This window comes from Pelodiscus sinensis, chromosome 2, assembly GCF_049634645.1.
Source record: "Pelodiscus sinensis isolate JC-2024 chromosome 2, ASM4963464v1, whole genome shotgun sequence".
NCBI classification, from domain to species: domain Eukaryota; kingdom Metazoa; phylum Chordata; order Testudines; family Trionychidae; genus Pelodiscus; species Pelodiscus sinensis.
The window spans coordinates 196,516,422-196,540,412 of NC_134712.1; the positions used below are offsets into that span (position 1 = coordinate 196,516,422).

The window sequence follows — 23,991 nt, forward strand, 5'->3', positions numbered from 1 at the left end:
ACGGGCTAGATAATTCGAACTAGCAAGCCATTCCATACTATCTGAGGCGTACAGATAGTATGGAATGGCTTGCTAGTTCGAACTATCTAGCCCGTGCCGCATGTAGCCGCGCGGCACGGGGTTCGAACAAGCCGGAATTTAAAAATGGCGCCGGCCGGCTTATGCAAATGAAGTCCAGGAAATTCAAATCCCGGGCTTCATTTGCAAGTGCGGTATGCCTACATTACCACCCTAGTTTGAACTAGGGTGGTAGTGTAGACATACCCTTTGAGCCTCCGAGATCTACTGGTAGATTGCGATCTACTGGTTGGTGACCACGGCTCTAGTCTTTTCCGCTGGTAACAGCCTGAGTGGGGGCTTTGGCAACTGGCCTAGAAAAAAGCAATCCTAAAACTGCTCTGATCTATGTGGAGCACCTAGGGGTCTAAAAGTGCTCTAGCCTCTCCTGTCCCTCTTGCACTGAGTCAAAGAATATGGCTCCAATTTCTCTTCAGGTGGCAAATATTTTCTGTCTGTGACATTGCCTTTGGTTATATCTTCACTAAGCCAAATTTAAAATATATACATAAACCCCTGCTAAAATAATGTACAACCCATAAGAACAAGGGGTCACCAAATGAAATTAATAGGTAGCAGGTTTAAAACAAACAAAAATAAGTTTTTCTTCAGGCAGTGCACAGTCAATCTGTAGACTTCCGTGCCGGAGGAGGCTGTGAAGACCAGGAATTTAACAGGGTTCAGAAAGAACTAGATAAATTCATGGAGGTTCAGTCCATTAATACTTATTAGCCAGAAGGGGTAGGAATGGTGTCCCTAGCGTCTGTTGTCAGGTCCTGGAAATGGATGACAGGAGAGGGATCTCTTGATGACTCCCTGTTTCTGTTCATTCCCTCTGGGGCTCCTGGTATTGGCCATTGTCTGAAGACAGGATACTGGGCTAGATGGACCTTTGATTTGACCTAGTATGGTCCTTCTTATGTTCTTATGCACGTCTCCAAGATCTTTTCCATGAACTCTCTAACTTTTTGTATCCATGTTCTTGCAAGGGTCAATAACATATTACAAACCCATGTTAATACACATCTCCTGGGTAAGGCCAGTTACCTGATACATGTATGTTTGGAAAAAACCGCAGCAAAGCCATTCTAATTCTGTTCCTGTGTTTCTGTAGTCTCGCCAATGATCTGTGCCTCCTGTTGCTGTTCAGCTGTTCTAGTTTTCATCAGTTTCATTCAATTTACCTTGCCCCATTCCTTCTTCATCACTGCCCCCCTCGGGCCCAAATGCTCTGCTCACGGGAAGCAGTAGGTGCCGCCCCTCTCACAGGAGGACAAAAGCATGAGCAGGAAACACGTGCTCTGCTTCGATAGGACATCCAGGATGCCTCTGGCAATATCCCGGCACAGTGCGGATCGTGACAATGAAAACTGCCGGTGGAACTTGCAGAGCAGAAAAACCATCAGATCAGAAAGCCACTGGAACACATGGATAGCAGCTGATTCCTCCACTAAAAGACACAGTAATCCTTCGCTGCTGCAGGGGGCTCAGGCTTTCTACCTTAACCCCCGCCCAGACCGGCTCTGTGCGTGTTATTAACCGGCTGCATGACCTCGGGCATTTTTTGGTTTGTTTTTTTATTGACCTCGTTTGGAGGAAAAACCCACAACCGAGTGGAGATGTAACGGTAGCCCCTGGAATCAGCGGATACTGTCCGCTTGCCTGTGACAGGGGTGTGACCTTTTGTAACTCTGACCGATGTCATGTGGCAGGCCAGGAAATCAAAGATCAACCTCTTACCCGCGCCCTTGTGTGTCACACCTTTATTGCGGTGGTGACAGGTTGATGACTCCTCTGAAATGTTCCTTTCCTTCAGGGAGTCCTGTCCAATGTTTAGTTTTATTCCGTCCATAAATGCTGGCTCAGCATTGCAGGGGTGGCTGAAAAACCCTTACGCTGCCCCTTCCAGATGCTATCGCTGGGGAAAAGGCCCTCTCAGCCGGCAGTCAAAATTCAGCACTTCTCTCTCACAGAAGCTGGCTGCCTCTTCCTTGCGAGTGGAAGAACAACACGAAGTCCTGTGGCACCTTATAGACTAATAGACACATCTGACCAAGTGGTTTCCCCCCCCCCACCCCCCGCGAAAGCTTATGCCCCAATATATCTGTTAGTCTATAAGGTGCCACAGGACTTCTCGTTGTTCCTGTAGATTCAGACTAACATAACACGGCTACCCCTCTGATACCTGTGAGTGGAGAAAACCTATTATCTGGGGCAGTGTTTCAAAAGCATCACCCCGTCTCCGTTGAAAGATCGATTCATAAACTCATGCTGCTATTATTATGTCTCAGCTGAAAACCCACTAAGGAAGTCGTCTCTTTAGCCAACTCCAGTTCCGGACAATGCCAGTAACCCATCAACTTCTCTTTGCTGCTGCAAATAATTTCATTGAGGAACGCGGCAGTGCTGCAACATTAAGATGAGTACTGTCAACACAGCTACTTTTAAGTAAGATTAACACCTGGAAGTTAATGCACCCAGTACATTGAATAAATATTGGAAAGGGCAGAGATGTAGGTCCAATCTATTCTGACTGTTCTTACCTAAAGAAATCACAACTGTTAAAGGTAAGGCCATCGGTTTGCTCATTCTCAGCAATACAACAAACAGTCCCAACGGGTTTAAATTGGAGACCCTAAAAGCTTTCTCTTTGCACAACACACATTTATGGCTTGGAAACTAAATATTTGTTCAAAGGACTTTTGGAGGTATTCGAGTATATAGGCGAGATAAAATGGGAGATTAAATATTCCATTCGCTTGTGATAACCGCAGTATTATGTCCTATCTTAATGCTTCACCTGTTTTCTGAAATCCTTTGAGAAACGCAGAACATTTCACGTGCGTGCAGTTTCGTAGTAGCTTTCGGACTGACTGAATTGCATTGGTGTTCCAGTTGGTTAGCGTGCTGTCCAGATCTCTAATTAGGCACGGTGACTCGGAACAATTCTTCCGCGAGTGGACTTTTCCATCACTTTTTGCTTCTGCTGAATTTGGAGGAATTCTTCTTTGGTGGCGAAAGACTGCCCTATCCCTCCCCCAGGCTCTCAGATGCTACAGCAATGAACTCCATAGAAATGTCTACATAAAAAAAAAAAAAAAAAAAAAAAAACAGCCCTGACTTCGATGAAGTGAAAGCAGCGAAAGAGTCCTCAGTGGGTGCAGAATCCGGAGACGTCGATATCTCTAACACTCTCAGCCATATGAAAACGAGTTTATGACAGTCATTACCTTGCTCCTGTTCTTTTCCCTTGAACTCATTAAATTCGAATGAAACATTCTAGACAGTGGAATAAAACAAAGGCTTCCCCTTTAATAACCTCTCCCCCCGTCTGGTGTTTGTACATTTGGAAAATCTGCGCTACTGCGTTGCAAATATCTCTCGCCCACACTTTATTTTATTTGCTTGGTAACACGAAAATAGAAGGGGGTGGAGGCGGGGGAATTAAAATTCGCTGCCGATTATAAAGTTTTCATCTGTTACAGTCCGTTTCAGAAACGTCCCAAACCTATTTTGCCCTTAGGTTCAGGAATTCACTTTACAGAAAGTAAAATAATGGGCCGCTTTGTGCTAACTTTACAGATTATTAGCACAGAATGTAAATTACTTACAAGTAAATCCATTATTTATAATTAAAAACAGTGCCAGGTGATCGGAGGTGGATATTGAAAGTTTTTATTCTTCGTGCCCTGAATACCTAAGTGTAATAATGTTTTGAGGTGGCACCCAGCATTAGATCATTAAGCTAGTTGTACTGTGACGTCATGATTACTGCCCTATTTATCAAATTGACTTTAAAATATTCTCGATGGGCTCCAAATCTTGGATTAGAGATTAAAGGTAACTGCATAATCCAATGAGTAACCAGCCATTTTTAGTTGAAAATGTTTGTTAGGCGCGAGATCAAAGTGAATCAGTAAAGCTTAAGAGAGTTATTTTTCTGTCATTAACGTGTCTTCATTTTAGCAGCCCTACAGGTTTAAAAAAATAGACATATAAAGGTAAAAATGCAGTGCAAAAGTCATCTATATTAATCTCCCTTGGTCGAGTGCACACGGATTCTATATCAAAATGTTTATTAAATCGTAAAAATGTAGAACTCCACTATAAACTTTTAACCAGAAAATCTAGCTCTGGGGTACTAATCCTCAGTCTTTCATGCAAAATATTTCAGCTAAGGTTGAGTTTGAGGCAATAAAAAGAATAGTGCTTCCAGCTAATCAAGACAGGAGAAAACTCATACTGCTCCAAGGGGGACAGTCAACTAATGTTACTGCAACTATAATGTTCAAAAGGACTTTGCTCCACTGCCATCTCTTCATGAATGTGATTCTTGTGTGTGTGTAAGACTTCAGTTGTGCACAATAAGCCAGAGGAAGGATTTCCCTTTGGGGTGATATTGAGTTTATCGACTGGAAGTTCAGCAAATAAATCCAGAAACTATATTTCTGGAATGTATTTCATACCTACAGGACTTGTTTCAAGTTTCATTTCTTCATAGAGGCCTATAAAACCTAGTTCGCACCCTCTTAGCCTTATGGGAAACAAAGACCAAAAAAGCTCTGACCATAACAAAATACCCTCACAAAAAACTGCGGAGTTAGCCTGGAGCATGCTTAACTTCAGATTGTCCTTTTGCTTTTTCTAGTTCCCCTCCCCCTTTGTTTGTAGGCTGTATGCTCTTCAGGGCAAGGCGTTTGCTTCCCTATGTCTGCGTGGGAGGCACTCAGCACACTCAAGTAATCATACCTTAAACACAACAGTCAAATGCTCCTCATTGACTTTAATACATTTTCCCCTAGACTCCTGTTCTTGGGAGTCAAGTTTTTCTAGTTACAACGGTGCAGACAGAAGGCGATTTCAACAAAGATTCTAATTAGCTTGAATCAGAGCAGGAAGAATCGTCAAATCTCACTGACATCTAGAGGGGTAGGTTCGCTTCGGGGGGGGGGGGGATAATTGCTGATTTTTCCACTGTCTAGTGTGTTACTGGAAAACACAAGTTCAAGAACTCTAGGTGCCTTGATTGTATTATTTAGAAAAGCAGTTGCTCGGCGCAGAAGTATATATTTATATAGATAGCCCGCTCTGGCTTAGGTTTAAACCAATTGCAAAACTCCGCTCATTTCAGAAGGAGAAAGCGTAGAGCCTTCGTTTTATTGCAATAGGTGACCGACACATGCCACAGAACCCCATTAGTCTCTACATTTATCACACATTTAGTTTGTCATACTGCTGACAGGAGTAAAGCACATGCTTTGGTGAATATGCTCGATTTTCTTTCTTTCTTTCTTTCTTTCTTTCTTTCTTTCTTTCTTTCTTTCTTTCTTTCTTTCTTTCTTTCTTTCTTTCTTTCTTTCTGTCATTGTTGTGGATTATTTGATAAATGACAAGACCCTTAGGACAAAACGAAGAGTTGTTTGTTAGATATTCTTTAACTAGATATTTCTTTAACTATGTCTTCATGAAAGCTGACTTTGGCTCCTCATCTGGAGAGTCAAATCATCCTCTGTCTCACCGGTGTAAATCGAATTCACGAATATGAAGTCAGAGGCGCTACTGCAGAATTACATTGCTGTAAGTGCAAGAGGGACTTAAACGCCCGAATAAGTAGATTCACCCTCAGATTCTCTCATACCTAGCTTTTTAAAAAGTGTCTACCTGTAAGAGGCCTGATTAATTCGTCGTGGGTTCAGTTCCTTATTGCAACCCATAAACACACATATCTTCTCAGGTGGATCAGTCATAGGGTCAAAAGCTTCTCTCGGTGCAAACGAAACATTTGTAACATTGTCTCTAAAGGCAAAATTTGACCCTCTTTCACTTGGTTAGCGGGAATTTTTGGCGGGTAAAGGACACGTATTTAACCCCAATAATTTCAGAGGCATAATCACAAGCTGGTACCAGATAACATCTCAAGTGAACAAATCAGACCCCTTATTATAAAATAAACTTATAATAGACACTTGCCTTAAACGCTTAAAACCGTATTTAAAAAGAGATATGTGGGGAGGGGTGTATGTGTTCGCGCAGTTATTTTCTCTGATGATTTATGTAAAGAAATTTACAGACACATTTCCTTCAAAGTAAACGGGGCTGTCTTTTACTCATGTTTAAAAACCTATAAAAGCACTTGGATTATATCCACTGACCTTCCAAAAATGGCCTCATTCTACAATGTGGTTTAGAAATTGTTCTTTTTAAAAGAAAACCGTCTTGCAGAAAAACAATGTCCCGTAGTACAAAGTGATATAGTTACACTTCGCCTGCTTCATGGAGTTCCAGGCCTGGCATCTAGATGCTATGGGCTGGTATCGATTCTTCTGTGGGTTCGAGCAATCCCTACAGACGACGGAATTGTTCATTTGCAGTGGCCTCTGTATGTGTAGTGTCAACATTTTAAAAATAAATAATGGCGTGATTGTGTCCTCAGTACAAACCCGCGTTCCTAGAGCAACCCACATCCTGGGGCTTATTCCAGTCTCGTAGTGAATTAAGCATTTGTGCGAGTGGGTGAGTGCTAGTCATTTCTAAATGAACGCAACTCTCAAGTAAATGCTGACGGCTTAAGACCAGTGGAAGAAGCCGACACAGTCGAGTGTGCTTTGCTTTATTCCGCGTAGGCAGGAAATTGTGTGAGATCTACATTGCAGCCCTAGCGGGGAACTGGATGGCAGAAGGCAGGCACCATACATCCGAGGTGGGATGGACTGAGTCTCATGCTGAAGCATTTGCTTCTGAGATGAGAAATTCTGCAGGACACCCGCCCGCACACGGATACTCTGGGCTTATGCTGTGCCCAATTGACGAGGAGTTGGCAATTTCCACCTACTACAAGCACCGACTGTACATTATCCCACCCTCCAGTGCAATGGTCTTTCCCTATGAGCGGTGTCTCTAATACAATTGCTTGCCCGCTATTCTGTTGCAAGACATCTATAGTTCTTCCCATCTCTAGTTTTGACCCGTCCCCTCCTAGTTATTTGCTTTTTTCCAAGGCAGACGCGGGGGTTTTCTCTTGGTATATAATCAGCCATGCTACAAGCTCAGATTTCTCTTTGCAGCAAACAGTATTTTTGTTGTCTCAGTTCGCTCCTTTTCAAAACCTCCACCCATGCCCATTTGCTGCCATCTGACCATACTGTGTGACATTCCTGCTACTAAAGACACTGCATATACAACCACTGAAGTGTCTCCCTTTCTTGCAGATTCAGTAACGTACCGGGCAAAAATCACAAGACTGTTAAAGCAAAATGCAGGACAATGTAGCACTTTAAAGACTAACAAGATGGTTTATTAGATGATGAGCTTTCGTGGGCCAGACCCACTTCCTCAGATCAAATATTTGATCTGAGGAAGTGGGTCTGGCCCACGAAAGCTCATCATCTAATAAACCATCTTGTTAGTCTTTAAAGTGCTACATTGTCCTGCATTTTGCGTCAGCTACCCCAGACTAACACGGCTACATTTCTATCACAAGACTGTTAAAGGCATCAAAACCTAGATCCATAAACCTGAAATGTAACCTGTATGTGAATTGCTAGCGCTGCTGTATAATAGTTTCAATTTGTTGAGTTAGTCTTCTACAACGTCTTGTAAAGGTGCAAGGACACCTTTACAGTATAAGCAACAGAGCGTTCTCAACAGTACGAGTTAATTAGTTCCAGATTCATTTTTAAAAGGGAGTTTCACAAGAAAAAAAGACCCAATGTCTGTGTATAGAACAACTAACGTATTTTCAAGCACAAAGCATCCTGGAGTCATAATTGCAAAAAGCAGACACTCTGAGCAAAGAAATAACCGGATTTTCAGGAAATTATTTTGAAAATGCACAGAATAAATTGTCACTTTCTGCCTGCTGGGTACCGTTCTCAGCGATCATAAGTAATATTTTAACTCAGCTACATCTCCCAATAGAAATTACAGCATCGTTGTTTATCTATATTACACCTATCATAAATGGGAAGGGAGGAAGTCGAGGTGGAGGTTTTTACTTTAAATTCCCCCTTGATTACTGGTGGCAGCATAGCCATGTATGTAAATATACTTCTTTTATATTTGTTTCCTGGACTTTTGTTTATAAGAGCAACGTAATGCGTTTGAAAAGTCAATCAGTAATTTTGTCCCGAAATATCTTCCGTCTCACGCTAGGAGTGATAAGTGCAGGTTTATTCTTCTCTGTCATAAACTTCAGAAAGGCCTGATATTCCACCCTACTGAAATCAATTAGACTTTTGTCATAGTTTTTAACAGGAGCGAGGCATTCTGCAGCCCTGAGAAAGGGACCTTTACGCCTCTCTCTTGGTGGAAAGCATTGCTTATAGGAGGTCTGAGACGCAGTACATGAACTTGGGAGCTGATTATCCCGAGCCTGGCTTTGTAAAACTATCAAACGAAACCAACCCCCGCGCCTGGTGTTCCTAACAATGTATGTAACGCTGCTTTTCGGGTGTATTTTTCAGAGAGGCTGTAAAGCCCAGATGGAGACAAACTGGGGGCAGGAGACAAGACAACGATGAGAGATAGGAATGGAGATAAGACTTTTCTATGCTTAATCCTATGGTCGGTATCTAAAACTCCAAAATCGATAAGAAAAAAAGAAGACAAGGCTTTTCAAATGACCAACGGCAAAATGAACAGAGAGCTGATTGGTAGTAAAGCCATGCACAGAGTTCACTCCCTTGTTAACCAGAAAATGTCTCATTTAAAACCACGTGTTAGCAACATAACCAGTACATGGTAGCATATTTCTCTTGAATGTGCTTACTTTAAAAAAAATTTTCATTATTAATACAACATATTTTGTGATCTCATATTATTTGCTTTCACAAACACATTGACGAGAGAGAATTCTTCAGTGTCAAAAATAAAGAAAAACAAATTTTAAATAAAGGAATTTTAATGAGATACTTTGAAATTAACTTTATATATCTATAGATCGATGTCATGTTTATATACTTTTCTATATACCAATCTCTGTCATTACACAACTCATAAGTTTCAGTGTTTTTTATATCTATCCCGAAAGCGAGAATTTAACAGCGAACAAAACATTCAGAACTATATTGGGTGTCTGTATATATGTAATATAATTCACTAGAATCAATTTCTTGAGTCTCTTTATGCTTTAAGGTAGCAATAGCCCTTATACATAATCTCTGTTGGTAAGAACAGACTTGCTCTTTAAAAGCTTTAAAAGAGCACAGCATGTCTCGCTAACATGAACCTTGTACCATATATTGCTCTAAAGTAGAAATGTCAAAGTAAACTCATTTACCACCCGCGCGTCCTTGACTTCAGACGATTAAAGTTTAATCCGAGGGGTGTGGACAGCTTCACTAGGTTTTTTGAAACATATCAAAGTGAATCGAATGATTCCAATTGCTCGAAGCCGTACACTGTCTGCGGAGAAATCCGGGTTTTAGTCTAGGTCTGAGCTGCACAATTCTCTTCAAAGAAAAAAAAAGGGGGGGTGTAACGTAAAATACGAACAGAGTTTACTTTCAAAACAGGATAGGAGGCTTCAAAGAGTCCGGAGAATCGGACTTTCTGTGGCAACTCGGAGGACAGAGCCCTTCAATTATCATTAACTGGTAAGACATCTAGTGGGAATGGCTTGCAACTGCAGCTCAGGTTGAGCCATCAGACAGCAATGATCTTGCCCAGGAATTTCGGACGCACAACTTCCACCCCTTCCTTCTCCTCCGCACGAGTCTCCCGGCCATTTCCTTTCTGTGCGGATGAGTTGGGATTTGCCTTAACTGAGCCACCCTACGAAGTGGAGTCTCTGGGAAGTCGCAGTTCCTGTCATCAGCCGACAGGCAAAGCCCAACGTGTCCCCTGGATTTCTTCTCCCCCTTTCCCACGATTGGAAGGCTCAGGTGCCAGACAAAGGCAGCACAGCCCCCTAGAGGTGTCAAGACCAAACCTTCCCCCTGGTCAAGTTCAAGAGGACAGTGACTGGTGATCCGGATTCCAGGGGGAAGCTCCATTTGCCAGGCTGCCGATGATCGCCCTCTTTCTCGCCGCAGTTCTAAATTCGGGAAGACAAATTGCCCCTCGCATCTAGATCTGTGTTTTTGCATTTGCAATACGTGTGATTTGTTTGTAACAACGGCCCCGCAGCGTGGCACTGTGTCTAGCGAAGTCACACGCGCACCCAGGAGCCTGCACAGCGTTGAGTCTTAATGTGCAGCTGGGTTTTGGTAGACAGAAGCATTTTGGTTCCTATTTTGTCTTAGCGAGCCGGGAGACGTACTTGGGAGTTTTCTGAATTACCCTTGGGCCATTCATTATACGTGAGCTTTGCGGTCCATATCGGACCCTACAGATCTTTCCATTTCCTGGGCACACAACCGAGGGGTTCGGGTATGCTGGTGTGTAGGGGGAGCTGCAGAAGTAAGACGGGATGCCCGTGGCGCTAAGGTGCGGGATACCCGCTGCAACCGAGGTTAGCATCACCTTGGGATTTGCGGAAACTCGGGCAACCCAAAAGGGGCCCGAGTCCTGTGTCTGTTCGCAGACCCACGGGAGTTCTCCCAGCCCCGGCGTGTGTAGGACTGGTCATTCTGCTAGGTGGTTTATTTGCCTACTCTCCGTGCTCGTTTTGTGTCTTAGTCTATTTATGCCCTATGGAACTCAGGTCACGGCCATCTCTTACTTAGCCTCTGTTAATGTGTCTCGGCGACAGCCTATCTCCAGACAGTCGGCTCCGCCTGCCCAGGCTTTTCGGGGGATGCCGACGAGAGGATGCAAAAGTTCTTCCCACAAATACACTCCTGTGATCTGCCATGCCACTTCTTCCATTAGTGGCCCTATCCTCAACCTCTTTTGCAGAACCTCTCTCCTCCCCTGTTGCTCGGTTTAGCAATTGGCTTGGTCCGAAGGCGAACGTGTGCAAACCTGGGGGCCAAAAGTTCGGCTCCTAAATCCACCGTGACCCAAATAAAAACCACCTGCTTTTAAAGATGCTGAGTATCTGCAGTTCCTAAAGACTTCAGACCGGTGTATCAACACCTCGGACGTCAGATCATTTGTATTCACGTATCCGCAGACCGAATTAGGAGATTTCAGTTTAGGCACCCGACTTTTGAATTAAAAAAAATTGGTCATAAATTATATTTTGTTCATTGAGAAAATTCTCAGTGTTTCTGTCAAATACTGCGGCCCCAGCAAACAGCACTGCTAGTCCTCAACTCCTTCAACCCAACTGTGAACATTTTCCATGCACAGAATTTTTAGACGGCCTTTTATGACTTTTTATAACAGGATTTTTGTAGATTCTAGTAAGATGTCTGCGCTGGTGTGCATCTAGACACTACATATAGCAAGCAGAATTTGAAATTTTCAATCAAATTGACACAGCATTCTTGATAATTGATTGCTATTGGATTTAATGGTTCCCAGCACCTTATGCTTGTGGTCGTTCATCTTTGCTATGTTAGTCCTCCAAGCTACATACTCCTTTAAGGCCAGATCTTGCTTCCATTTTTTAAAATCTCCCCCCTTCCCCATACACACCAACTTACTCAGTATCCCTTTCCCAACAAATGTGTCAAATACAATTTGTCTTTCCTTGTGACTCTTAAGTCCTTCCATAGTACAGAAAGGATCGACCAAAGGTTAAATAAGTCGTGACTGATGGGTGGCGGGACCTCAGCATAATTTCCATACAAACTGCTGACCTCTCCTTTAGACACGTCTGAGATACCGGGGGGGAGGGAGATCATATTTTTTCTTCTCCCCGCTACAATACATTGGACAACGAAGTCAACTTTCTTTTATTTGCCGGATATTTACAGTGTTAGATCCACGCCATGCAAAGTGATACTGACATGCTAGATTATGCCTTCATCCACTGAGATAGATCGATTGTTACTTTTGGGGGGGGGAGCGGGAGGGTAAGACTTCCCGGGGTTTTATTGCATAGACTGCAATGTTCGAAACTCAACAGTCAGGATGTTATACATTCTGTTCTTTAATAGGTCATGTGTTCCTGGTGCTGATCGCCTGTCCTGTCTTCCCATGGCAATGTAGCCAGTTTTATTTGGTAACATTGTTGATTTGCTTGTGGCTGACACGGACCACTCGGGGAAAAGTGTAAACATATTCTCTGCATCCAAACGGGTTTCGGACATGCTATTCGCAGGTCCATTGCACTTTTCATGGATATTGCATCAACAGGCTTGGCTATTGAGTGCCTCGAGAATAGCACGAGCAGCTACTTAGTAGCGACAATTAAACATAACTCTTGGCTCCGGCAGATCAGCATTTAAATGTCTCATGTAGTGTGACACGCGGGTCGTTACTTTAGGTTACATCGAATTACCCTTGCGCCAGGCGATGACATGTGCCCTGACATAACACCACCTTCTACCCCAAAAATGTTAAAGAAATATGACTTTTTTCAAGTGGATGAAAGCAGGTAATTACTAGCAGGCCCCAAATAGCTACTTCACAGTAAGAAATAAGTGGCGGATATTCAGCCACTAACACAACCGTAGTTAAATCTGCAGGAAGGGAGCCTTTAGTTATGTGCATGGTGACTGTGGAATTCCCTACGTTTAGGTATCCGGGTTAAAGAATTACTGAGTGCATTTAAAAGCGGGCTAACCCTTAGTGGGTAGGCTTTCCTTAGTTTACATGGGGCATGGGCTATTAAGAAGAGGTGAGTGAAATGCCAGCATAGAAACACTTCCTTTCTAAGTCCCACCAAATAGTACTTTGAGCAGTTAAACTAAAAGCCCAGTCTGAATTTTCCTCCTAGTACGAGTACCTTAGCTTAGACCTGCAACTCCCTTCTCACCATGTGAGAAGACTCTGTGGTCTGACATCTCTGGTGTAGCTAGAGATTCTTGTGTGCCAGATCAACCCCAGCAATTACTACTTTTGCTGGCCTAAAGCCATTTACATCTGTGACTCATCCTTTCTCCTGCTGTAGTCAATGGGTGCTTTGCATTTGGTTTAGTGAGCCCAGGATCGGGCCTACTGCAGGTAGGTTTTTAATTATATGATAGTACTAACAGGCCCCAATCTGGAGGCGTCCCAAAGTGTGAAGAGAAGGTCCCTCCTGCAAAGTGCATACAAATTAAGACAAGTAAAGCAGTAAGTAATGTATAGGAAGAGGAAACAAAATGAACGTTGTCATATTTTGCTTGTTAGTGAAGTTCTGATTGTGTTTATTTATTGACGCTTAGGATCTTCAAATGTAGCCTAAGAAGCTACCTCCATTCATCTCTCCAAAATACAGAGTAAATAGCCACCAAGAGAGGGATGCATTTTCTCATGTAATAAAGTAGACCTAAATACAGTAAACTATGGGAAAAATAAAATGTAAAAGAGAGTAAAGTATACATTCAGAAATGCATGCCATTACATATTATGAACTTGTCTGGTATTATTTTACGTTCAAAACTTTTCATTTAGGACATGTATTTAACATCGTACTACACTGCGAACATAAATATATTAGTACGTGCATTTAAATTGAACATAGCTTTGCTGCATGGCTCGTGGTGTATGAACCTAACCTGCAAAATACCGCCCAATACGTTAATGTAGGGCCTTTTCTTGTTCCACTAGTTCTATGAGTATACTGATCAAGTATAATACAATTTGGTAAATAAGTGAAACACAAAACTAATTCTAATGTGCGGATTAATATCTTGGTTTAATTTAATTTGATTCTGAAGCATTCCGAACAATAAACGAGGATACTCAAAATCTGTAAGAAGATACCAATGTTTTTTCTGTAACCTATTTGCCCCGAGAATGACAATAAGATTGTGCAGATAAGGTCATAGCACTTTTGAAGCCATCTTCCTTCGTTATTTTTGTAGGATCATGTTCACGTGTAGCGTAATATTACACCCCAGCCGCTCACAGATTAGAAATGTATGGTTAATGTAACCATTTAGACGCCGGCTATAGCAGTGCCTTCCTATGCAAAACCTCTTCAATTTGCTAATTAAAAACACCAGACTTAAATAAATCTCTTTGTTGAAAATAAATGTATTTAATGAGTCAAATTGCAAATATCATCCGAAAAGGACCCGTTGTAAAAACCAACCACGGCAAGGATGTAAGCAACACATTTAATGCCAACTGGATGTTACGTTTCCTTTTTTTGGGGGGGGGGGAGTCTTTTATTGTGGATACATATTTTGTACATCTCTGTGTACTCTGCAAATTCATACAATTTATCATATTGATACTCTGTGCTTCTTGCTATTGGATGCAACCAAATAAATTGAACATCAGAAATGTTTATGACAATCTTAGATTTTCATCAGACCTGAGTGTTCAGGAAACGCTATGAACTGGAGGAAGGAAACAGGGCGCTCCAGGCAGTCAACAGCAAATCGCAAAGCTGGAAAGAGTCCTATAAGAGAACCGATCGCTGACACCTGAAATAGGACAAAATGTGACACTTGCAATCAACCACGCGACAGGTAATAGGCACAGGTGCTCCGAAAATCCAGTGCACCTTAATACGATGCAGGTGTATCTACAAGCAATTCTCCTTGTTGAAACATAGTAGCCACCTAGTGTATTTCTACGGACGGGCCCCCACTCAGAAATACAAAGAATGACCGGGAGAGAGAGAGAGAGAGAGAGAGAGAGAGCAGTCCGAAATAATGGGCCCAGTTGCTGCCCTCAGGTCTGCAAACACTGCCCCCTTGGGCCAAATCCTACACGCCGTGATTTCAATAGAAGCTTTGCCAACACGATACATTCAAGGTTTTAGCTCACTGATTTCACTCGGTTTTGAATCCAGTGAGCTCGAGAGCACAAGGGACCCTGGGGGCCATTAAAGGGCAACATTCCCATTGACTTAAACGCGAGAAAGGCCATAGACAATCTGGCGCTTCTTTCAAGAGCATGAAATTCAGGAGCTATTCCTCATCAATATGATGCACTTTCTAGTCATAGGCATTGTGACAATACAGCGTGTAGTTTATTGGATCCATAAATGAAGCAACCACGCTCGCCATATCAAAGGCTACATATAGACTCAGATTGTTTGAGGGCAGACTTTCATGATGGGACTATTACTCCATCCTGCGCTTGCCTACCACAAAACAGAAACGCTGTGACTCTCCTGCCAATGTCAGAGCCTTCAGTAAAACGTACCGGCTTCACTGGATTCCACGTGGTCATAGCAACATAGACGATCGCCTATTGGATCGGGTAGCTTGTACCGATCGCTTTGTGAGGGGACTCAGACACTTTTCATTCCCTTCCGTTTAGTGGTCCCTATGTCTTTGAAGGCGCGTTTTACTTATCCCAGCCCCTCTGCACTATATAATCTAGCCAGAGTTCCAGCAAGGAAAGAAAAGGAGTTCAGGTTCAGGATAGTGCGGAAATGATAGGTAAAGTGTGTCCGCCAGCTTAACATTTTGACCGCTAAAGTCACCGCTGAAGAGAGAAGAAACAAGTCCATTAGGAAAATACGCTCGAACGCCTGGCTCGCGATAAAGGCAAAGATGTCCAATATTTAATGGATGGTGTCTTTTCCCCCTTCCCCGCATCCAGCCTTCTTGCCTATAATTACCTCGGTGTTTTCATAGGGAAAGATTTGGTTTCACGGTTAGCGCCAACAAGTAAAGAAATTGCTTCTCCTCCAGGCAGGGAAAATCCAGTCCGGTTAATGTCATAGCAAGTTATTGAAAGGGCAAACTATTAAAGGAATAGTTATGGCGATAAAGGCTCTTGTGATAAATATTTCTCCTGCACGCTTCAGGTCTTTACATTCAAACACCTCTTCTCGTTCTTTTGTAAATGGCACAGTGGGCCTGCAACGAAGGAAGAACTACTTAGGAGAAAGCTTGCGGGATAAGTTTAATTGTAATCAGTAACCATGTAGTATGTAATCATGTGGTAGCAATTAATACAAGCGCCCAGCAGAAGTGGAAAATATAAGCAACTGGGGCTCAGTACACCCTGCTTTTATTTTGTTTTTCAAATTTGTGACCATTTAGTAGATAAGATATAAAGTGATTTACTCCCAACCACTAGATTATGAAAGTCAACCGCTAGCCCAGTTCTAGAAGACATTAGCACTTGATTAATCTATTGCTATCTGCTCTTAATACTTGTTCAGAGTGGAACTTTTTCCACAGAAGCATGTAATTGACCTGATAAAACGACTATCCACTTCCGCCCTACACGGTCTGACATCTTTACCATGATTTACTTTTTTATTGTTTTCCTCGTGGAAACGGGCTGAACTGGTTATGGAGGAATCTTCCATACCTTACATGGCAAGGCAAAATTAATTGAAACTGTAGGTGGGACTGTATCATTGCATACCATCAGTCCAAACGACTGCTTACGGAAAGTTTTCACACGTATGCTTCTGTTTATCAAAGTATTTCTACTACAGTTTAATAAAATGCTTTCCATTAATCTCAAAAGACTTAATCCATCAAATATCAACGAGAAATAATCCGGATCTCTCTGGAGCGACGTGCATGGCGGGGAAAAAACTTTACAGAACAATGAGAAAATGACAATAAGGAACTTGGCATTCACATAAACAAAACCTGTTGGGTCACTCCAGCCTCTTTTTGAATTATATTCCCAACATGTTTTCCAGTATGTCTCCGTTTGGCATAAAAAAACTCAGAGAAAGATGATGCTTCTGATCACTAATGTTAATAAATATTGCATGTGAAACAATATCCAACATTGTGGATGAAAGAAAATGGTTACACTCGGTTTGAGTGTACCTTATTTATCTGATGCGGTAGTTTAAAGCATGACTGGACGGGTATAGCTATACAAATATTTAACTCATTCCTAGGGAGTTTTATCTTCATATTGAAAGGAAATGCATCTTTATTTATTAATATGTTAAGAGTTTTTAGGAAGTTTTGCATGCTCTTTTACACATTTCTTCTTATTTTGCAATTATCTTAACGCCTCAGAACACAGTGGGAGGGAGAGAGTTAAGATGTCCTGCAAATGCTGCTCGTAAAGCTGCTTAGTTACATTAGAAACACATGAATATCCTGAAATCCAAAGTGTCTTTAAAGCGAACCGAGCAATGTTTATCTTAATACTTGATGCGATGAAATTATGGAAGAAGCCAGCGTTGACAGCCCGTCTTCAAATTAATGTAATGACAGGTAAATTTCATTTGCTCATTAAAATCAAATTCGATTAAAGATCTGATCCTACTATCATTTATTCTTCAATCTTCCGGGATCCCTTGCTCTTAGACATGGAGACTAATCTTAGTTACTAACATCGTCCTACACCCACAAAGTTCTTTTAACTTGTTTAGAAAGATTTAACTGTGACTAACCTATGTTTGGAGTTAACACCCACGTTTTCCCTTCAGATTATTAATTAGCTCTATTAAAAGGGTGGGAAAATAGGATTGGGTTTCCGTTTAATACCTAGAGTTTTGGATTGTTTATGGAGCGATTCTTTGGATTTTATTATGTTATAAGAAATAAAATTATTTGTAAGTGGGTGTACCTGCGGTACTGTTGATGTGTGTGTGTGTGTGCTACCACACAAAGAACCCCTTCTAAGGAAGCCCTTCTCCATTAGGTTTCTAGGAATTCTGTACCTATAAATTCTCTCTTCGCAAAACATGGCATTTAGTTGAAAGTACTAAATGTGTGATTTCAAGAGAAGCTGTGAGGGTGAAAAAAACCGTGACCATATTTCCATCATAGCAATATATTTACAGCTTATTAATTATTTTTGGTGTAAGGCCAAAATCCTGCACTTCGGTGAAAGTGTTGGCTGCGTGAAAAATGTAGGACGTGCCCGTGGCAAATTACAATGGCCAAATCCCGCTTTAATGTACATCTTGGTGGACTTAATCCCGAGTTACTCCGGTGTAACTGAGGAGCGAGGAGGATCTTCACGGCGTATTCGATACAAGATGAAATACGGTTGCCTTGAAAGATGAGGCAGCGTGTTCATTTACTAGATGAATATACCTCCGATCAAAAAAACAAACAAACAAACAAACAAACAAAAACCAGTGGAATTAATACTCCTTTCATAGGAAACCTGGTTAACAGATTTATTTCTTTCCAATATTATAAAGCACTGTGGAGGTTCGCCATGACGTTTCAAGAAAAAGCTGATGCTTTATCACTTGTTGGTATATTTCTGACCTTGCCTAATGTCAAAGGGACAACACATTTGCAGAAGCTTTTCACTAGTCTCTCTCCGTTGAATATATAGGTGCATTTAAATGATCGTATTGCTTTTCTAATAAATAATTCTGTGGAACATTGTCAAATTAAACCAACTGACTAAAGTAATGATTGAATAGTCTCTGGCGGAATTAGTTAATACTTTGTTTTGGGATTCCAAAGGTGTTCAGTTAGAGTTAGAGAATAGTTTGTACATCGGGAAGTAAATTCAAATAATTCACTAACCCTAACCCACTGTTCATGACAAAGTTCCTTATTTTCGAATACCATTGGTTCTGCTCGATATCTGGCAGACCTCAAACTACAGAGTTAGTTCTACTGTTTAGTTGAAGGTACTCATTAAATCAAAAAGGAATTCTGTTCTTATAGGATGAGAATGCAAGGGGTTTAAAAATGTAGCTGGAAATTGCTGACATCTTCCTACTTTCTCAATGCCCATAGTCCGTTAAACTTGAGTGCTAGCAAAACAATCAAGGTAACCAGAACAAACAGGAAAGTTCCTTTGTAGTCCATAGTTATTTCGGTTAAGATGCTATTATGACGATTTTGAGGGGGAAAGGATGGGTCCTATTAAATATGACTTTGGTGGAAATAAGAGATAGGGCAAATATAACACTGGGTTGATCAGCAGAAATATGCACGCATGCCCCCAATTCCAGCCTACAAATTGTGTGTGTGTGATCATTTTAATTTAATCTCCCTTCTCCCCTTTGCACAGGGAGTTGGAACAAAGCCAAGAGGGTAAACAAAAACAGCATACCGGATGCCCCCACCCTTCTTGTACAGTTTGCATCCCGTCTCAAAGCTACAGTTTCACATGGCTTCTCTAGAACTGTAGGAAGAGACTTGAAAACCAGAGGCAGATAGGCGGAAAAAGCTTTAAAGCTGAGTAAAAGAAGGGAGGGGGGCACAAGTGAGAGGATAGCTAGAGGGATTACTGTTCTCTTGGCTGCTCCTTTTTAACAAATCAGACAGGGTCTTCAAGCTTTGAATGACAGTTCTCACATTGGCTAGACTACAACTTTCAACTTGACCTTGGCCTCTAGCCGTGTCTAACCCGTATGTAAAACAGCACTGCCCATATAGCTGGGGTTTATTGTTTTCCCCCGTTGCAATGCGTTTTTAAGAACGAGAGAAATAAACCAGGGAAAACAAATCTACACCAGTAATGCCAGCTAAGCAGCTTTTTGGGGACGCCACAGGTTTCAAAATTGAAGCCTGAAAGAAAGGGGAAAAAATGCTGGAGATAAATATTTGCACTTGGTCATCAAAAGGAATGCGGAAAAGATCATAGGAAATAAAACGAGAACTATATAGTGGCCACAATGGAGAGAAATATTATTAAATAAGTAGCAAATGACAACAATCACATGTGTGACATACTATTCCATGCCCTTCCATACATACCTCTCTGTGTCTGTCTTTGAAAACAGATAATCAACAAAGTGATAGTTAAACTAGCTAGCAAATCTGTTCTTTGCAGTGTTCACGGAAAAGGCAGCCCCCAAACGATACCTATCTTATAACGCTATGCTCGTAGTAAGGCACTGAAAACAATGCAGTAACGTCAATAGCTAGTTAATAATAGATCGCGGCGTCAGACATACAACAATGAACCATGCAGCTAAAAAATTAGCTTTCAATCTGAGTATCTTTCTTGTTTTTGTCCATATAAGTACAGTCGAGACACATTATTTTGGAATTAATGCGTTACATTTAATTCAACTGCATATTTATGCCTAGGTCATCCACTGAATAACAGTTCGACTAAAAGGCTTTATGTATTAACATTTACTGTACAGTTATGTGCAAATACAGTGAAAAATTGTATTAGCATTAACAGTGTTTATTAAAATGCCCCACTGGTTGTTTTGTTATTTTTTTAAATTAATGCGTTTTTCATTAAAAAGAAAGCACAATTCCTTTTCCAAGCATTACTAAATTGATACGACAAAAATAGACTTTAGCATAGCAACTTTTTCCAACAAAAATAACTGAGGACAGTCATGCACATAATATAATCCTCGGTAATATCTTACAGTCAGAGAAGATTCAATTAGAATTGTAGGCCGCAATTTATGATTAAAATAATAAATAATATACTTAGGTTAATACTAAGAGCTGGTTAACCGTTTCTGTCTCAAAACCCATGATGGAGCATCTGTATTTCTTGACCCATTTGTTCTAATCCTACTTCTTATGCTTTTTTTTTTTAACAAAAATAAAGAGAATCAAATGAATGAAACGCCGCCTCTGTTCAAGCCAATTTAAACGGGCAGAAAGAAAATCATTTTCTTAAAATATTTCACCTATTCTGGTGATAATGCGAAGGAACGTTAACACATTTTCTTTTGAAGAATTAAAAATCAATACTATGTCACGGTCGCTTTAGGCAACACCTGTATGAATTTAAGGTGAGGGACTGATAGATTAAAAAAAAAAAAAACCACCCCACCAGCGGATCGATCGGCAAATAACAGTTGAAATGCAGAGGGATTTGAATTTCAGTGATATTGCAAATAGCACGGAGATCATGCTGAAATTATTTCACAGACTGGACTGGGGGAAAATCACGCCTGGGGGGGAGGGGAGGAGGGGAAATACCTGTTCTTCTTTGCAAACCTTTTATTCCCCCCCGCTCCTGCACACTTGTGAGTGGAAAGGGGCAGCCCTGGGTCTGTGCCGTCCGCTGCTGGAATTCCAGCCCCTGCGCGATTATTACATTATTTAATTATCTTCATTTTATTCCTCAGATGTTTATCAGCTGCTTTGCATATCACGTGGGTCCGGGCGGGCCAATGGGCTCTCGCCTGGCGCGACACTGGCGCGTCAGCTCTGGTCAAGTCTCGGAGATTTAGTATCTCTTTTTTCAGTCTTTGGGGCTTTTAAAAAAGAGCCACTAGTCTCAATGCTGATCGGGCTATGACAGCCTCCGTGCTCCTCCATCCCCGCTGGATCGAGCCCGTCATGTTCCTCTACGACAACAGCCTGGAGGAGATCAATAAGAACATGGACGGGTTTCATGCAGGCAGCAACTTCGCGGCGGCGGCGGCGGCCAACCAGTGCCGGAATCTGATGGCTCATCCTGCATCCCTGGCCGCCCCCAGCACGGCTGCCTACACGTCGAGCGAGGCGCCAGCCTCTGGCATGGCTGAGCCAGCTGTCAAACAGTGCAGCCCGTGCTCGGCGGCCGTGCAGAGCTCCTCCGGGGCCGCCCTGCCCTACGGCTACTTTGGCAGCGGCTACTACCCCTGCCGCATGACCCACCACAACGCCATCAAGTCCTGCGCGCAGCCCGGCTCCACTTTTGCGGACAAATATATGGACACCTCGGTCTCGGGCGAAGAGTTCACCTCCCGGGCTAAGGAGCTGGCTTTCTACCCGGGCTACGCCGCTGGCCCCTACCAGCCCGTGCCGAGTTATTTGGATATGCCGGTGGTGCCCACGATTGGAGGTCCCGGAGAGCCCAGGCATGAGCCCTTGCTCCCCATGGAGAGTTACCAGCCCTGGGCAATCACCAGTGGGTGGAATGGGCAAGTGTACTGCCCCAAAGAGCAAACCCAGCCACCCCACCTCTGGAAATCCACTCTGCCGGGTAATGCACCTGCATGACTTGGGTCCTCCTGCACTAATCTGGTTTACTATCGCCACTGTTAGCCTTAGAGCTCCTCCGAGGAGTAGGGGGGCTGTGCTCGCGCTGTTGCGTTGGCTGCTGCTGCGTTTCCTTGGGTGCTGGTGGTGCTCTAGTTTTTGCAACATTCGCGCGACCCTTAAAACTCACCCCTCTGCCTTTCCTGCCCCACCCCCTCACACACAGACACTTCTACTCGCTCTGGGGGTAGTACTCTGGCCAGGTGTAACTTTACTCCAGAATGCCAGGTATGCCCACTTGAGTTATGAACTGCATTTTAGAAATGGAAATAGCTGAAAAATCTGCAAAAGAGAGAGAGAGAGAGAGAGAGAGAGAGAGGTATATTAAGCATTCACGCTTATCAAGCTGTTTTCATAAATAGTGCAGCTTGCACACTTCATAAATTATTGCCATAAATTATTGAATGTTTCCTTCAGGGTGTGTGTGTGTGTGTGTGTGTGAGAGAGAGAGAGAGAAAGAGAGAGAGAGAGAGAGAATGAAGCCTTTTCAGTTTAGTGCAGTTTGCTACAACCCCCCCCCCCATATTATTAAGGGTAGCTTCATGGCCAATGTAAGCCTGTTGAACTTGGTAGAGTAAAAGTTCGCTGTAGCTTTAACCTTTGTGCAATTTGACGGTGTCCTAATCAGTACTAATTGTATAATGCCTACATCCATGGTTTTTCTGTTCCAGACGTCGTGTCGCACCCCTCAGATGCTAGCTCGTACAGACGGGGAAGAAAGAAACGAGTGCCTTATACAAAGGTTCAATTAAAAGAACTCGAAAGAGAATATGCTACAAATAAATTCATTACCAAGGACAAACGAAGACGGATATCGGCAACTACAAATCTGTCAGAGAGACAGGTTACAATCTGGTTCCAAAACAGGAGGGTCAAAGAGAAAAAAGTTATCAACAAATTGAAGACTACCAGTTAATGGATTAAAATGGAGAAGCAGCAGCCCAGAGGTTTCAAAACTATTTTTGTCCAGATTAAAATAAATAATAATAATTAAAAAAGACAATGAACCTCTTATTTCATAACAAGAGATCTGTATCTTGGGAATTATAACATTTAAAAATATTACTGTAGGAAATGGTTAGGACTGTACTCTCGAAATCCAGACCAGTTTAAATGATAAACTATAGAGCCCAAATGCCCAGTTCTCAAATGCTCTGTTTCAGTTTAAGATGCACATTTTACTGAAAATCTTGTAAGTATTTCTGTGACTTTAGTATTCTAGAACACTATTAATGGTTATAATCTGAAGGCTGGTTCAAATAAGAAGTTCGATATAAACGTATGTTTTCCTCCATTGCAATTCAAACTGCATGTTGAATTATTGCTCAGGTAAATCACAGTGAAAATATACAATTACTGTATGTTAAAGAACTGCATTGTATGCATGAAAAGAAGGTTCTGAATAAGAATTTCAGAGGCATCAGCAAGGATGGAAGCTCTGTAGAGCAAATTAAAAACAATGCAAACTATTGGAGATAGAAAAACATACTTCTCTGAAAATTGCTTTTTTTGAGTTATTTTTTTAAATAGCTGATTTCTTGGCATTCTGCAGACGGCATGACAGATATTTTCTAAAAGACCCATCCATATATTAAATCTCACATGGTCTTCAAGAATTATTAAATATGTAAATCCAAGTTAATTCAAAGTGTTTATCTTTTGGGTGGATACAAATACGTGAATGTTGGAATTTTGTTATAATAAAAAAGACCCCTTCTGGAAAAAAAAATCTAGGAGAATTCCAAACTGAAAATATATTTTGTGTTCCCAGAAATATTTTTATTTCTACCTTCTCTATTTTGAGCTCTACGTAATTAGTTATTTACCTTGTTTATTGTATGTTCTGAGGCGGCATTAAAAAGTTTAGGGATTTCATTTTACAGCACCTTTTAAATCCAAACAGTTATTTCAACCAGCACGTTATTTTTGTTTTTATTCACTATAAGATGCTATCTTGTAAATAATAAAAAAAAAATCAGCGCACTGTGAAAATGTATTTGTGCACCCTTATTTTTATATTTCTACTGAAAATGAAAACCCAAGACGTGTAGATAGACCTAGTATCATTAATACTGTTAATAAAATAGTCACTGTAACAAAACTT

At 41.7% G+C, this 23,991-nt stretch overlaps 1 protein-coding gene and 2 long non-coding RNA genes across 3 annotated transcripts; 1 reads left to right on the forward strand and 2 right to left on the reverse strand.

The window, feature by feature from the left end:
- Window positions 1-5,184: 5,184 nt before the first annotated feature.
- LOC142827312 (uncharacterized) lies at window positions 5,185-9,470 on the reverse strand. Its single transcript, XR_012901979.1, has 2 exons — window positions 9,335-9,470; window positions 5,185-5,454 (listed from the first exon to the last, which is right to left on the reverse strand). It is a non-coding gene; the product is annotated as an uncharacterized LOC142827312 (long non-coding RNA).
- Window positions 9,471-13,339: 3,869 nt separating this feature from the next.
- Window positions 13,340-20,952, reverse strand: LOC142827314 (uncharacterized). The gene is made up of 3 exons (XR_012901983.1): window positions 20,841-20,952; window positions 15,611-15,851; window positions 13,340-14,462 (listed from the first exon to the last, which is right to left on the reverse strand). It is a non-coding gene; the product is annotated as an uncharacterized LOC142827314 (long non-coding RNA).
- Window positions 20,953-21,002: 50 nt separating this feature from the next.
- HOXA13 (homeobox A13) lies at window positions 21,003-23,991 on the forward strand. Its single transcript, XM_006138398.4, has 2 exons — window positions 21,003-21,831; window positions 22,559-23,991. The coding sequence occupies exons 1-2, from the start codon at window positions 21,159-21,161 to the stop codon at window positions 22,801-22,803; spliced, it is 918 nt and encodes a 305-aa protein (XP_006138460.1). The 5' UTR covers window positions 21,003-21,158; the 3' UTR covers window positions 22,804-23,991.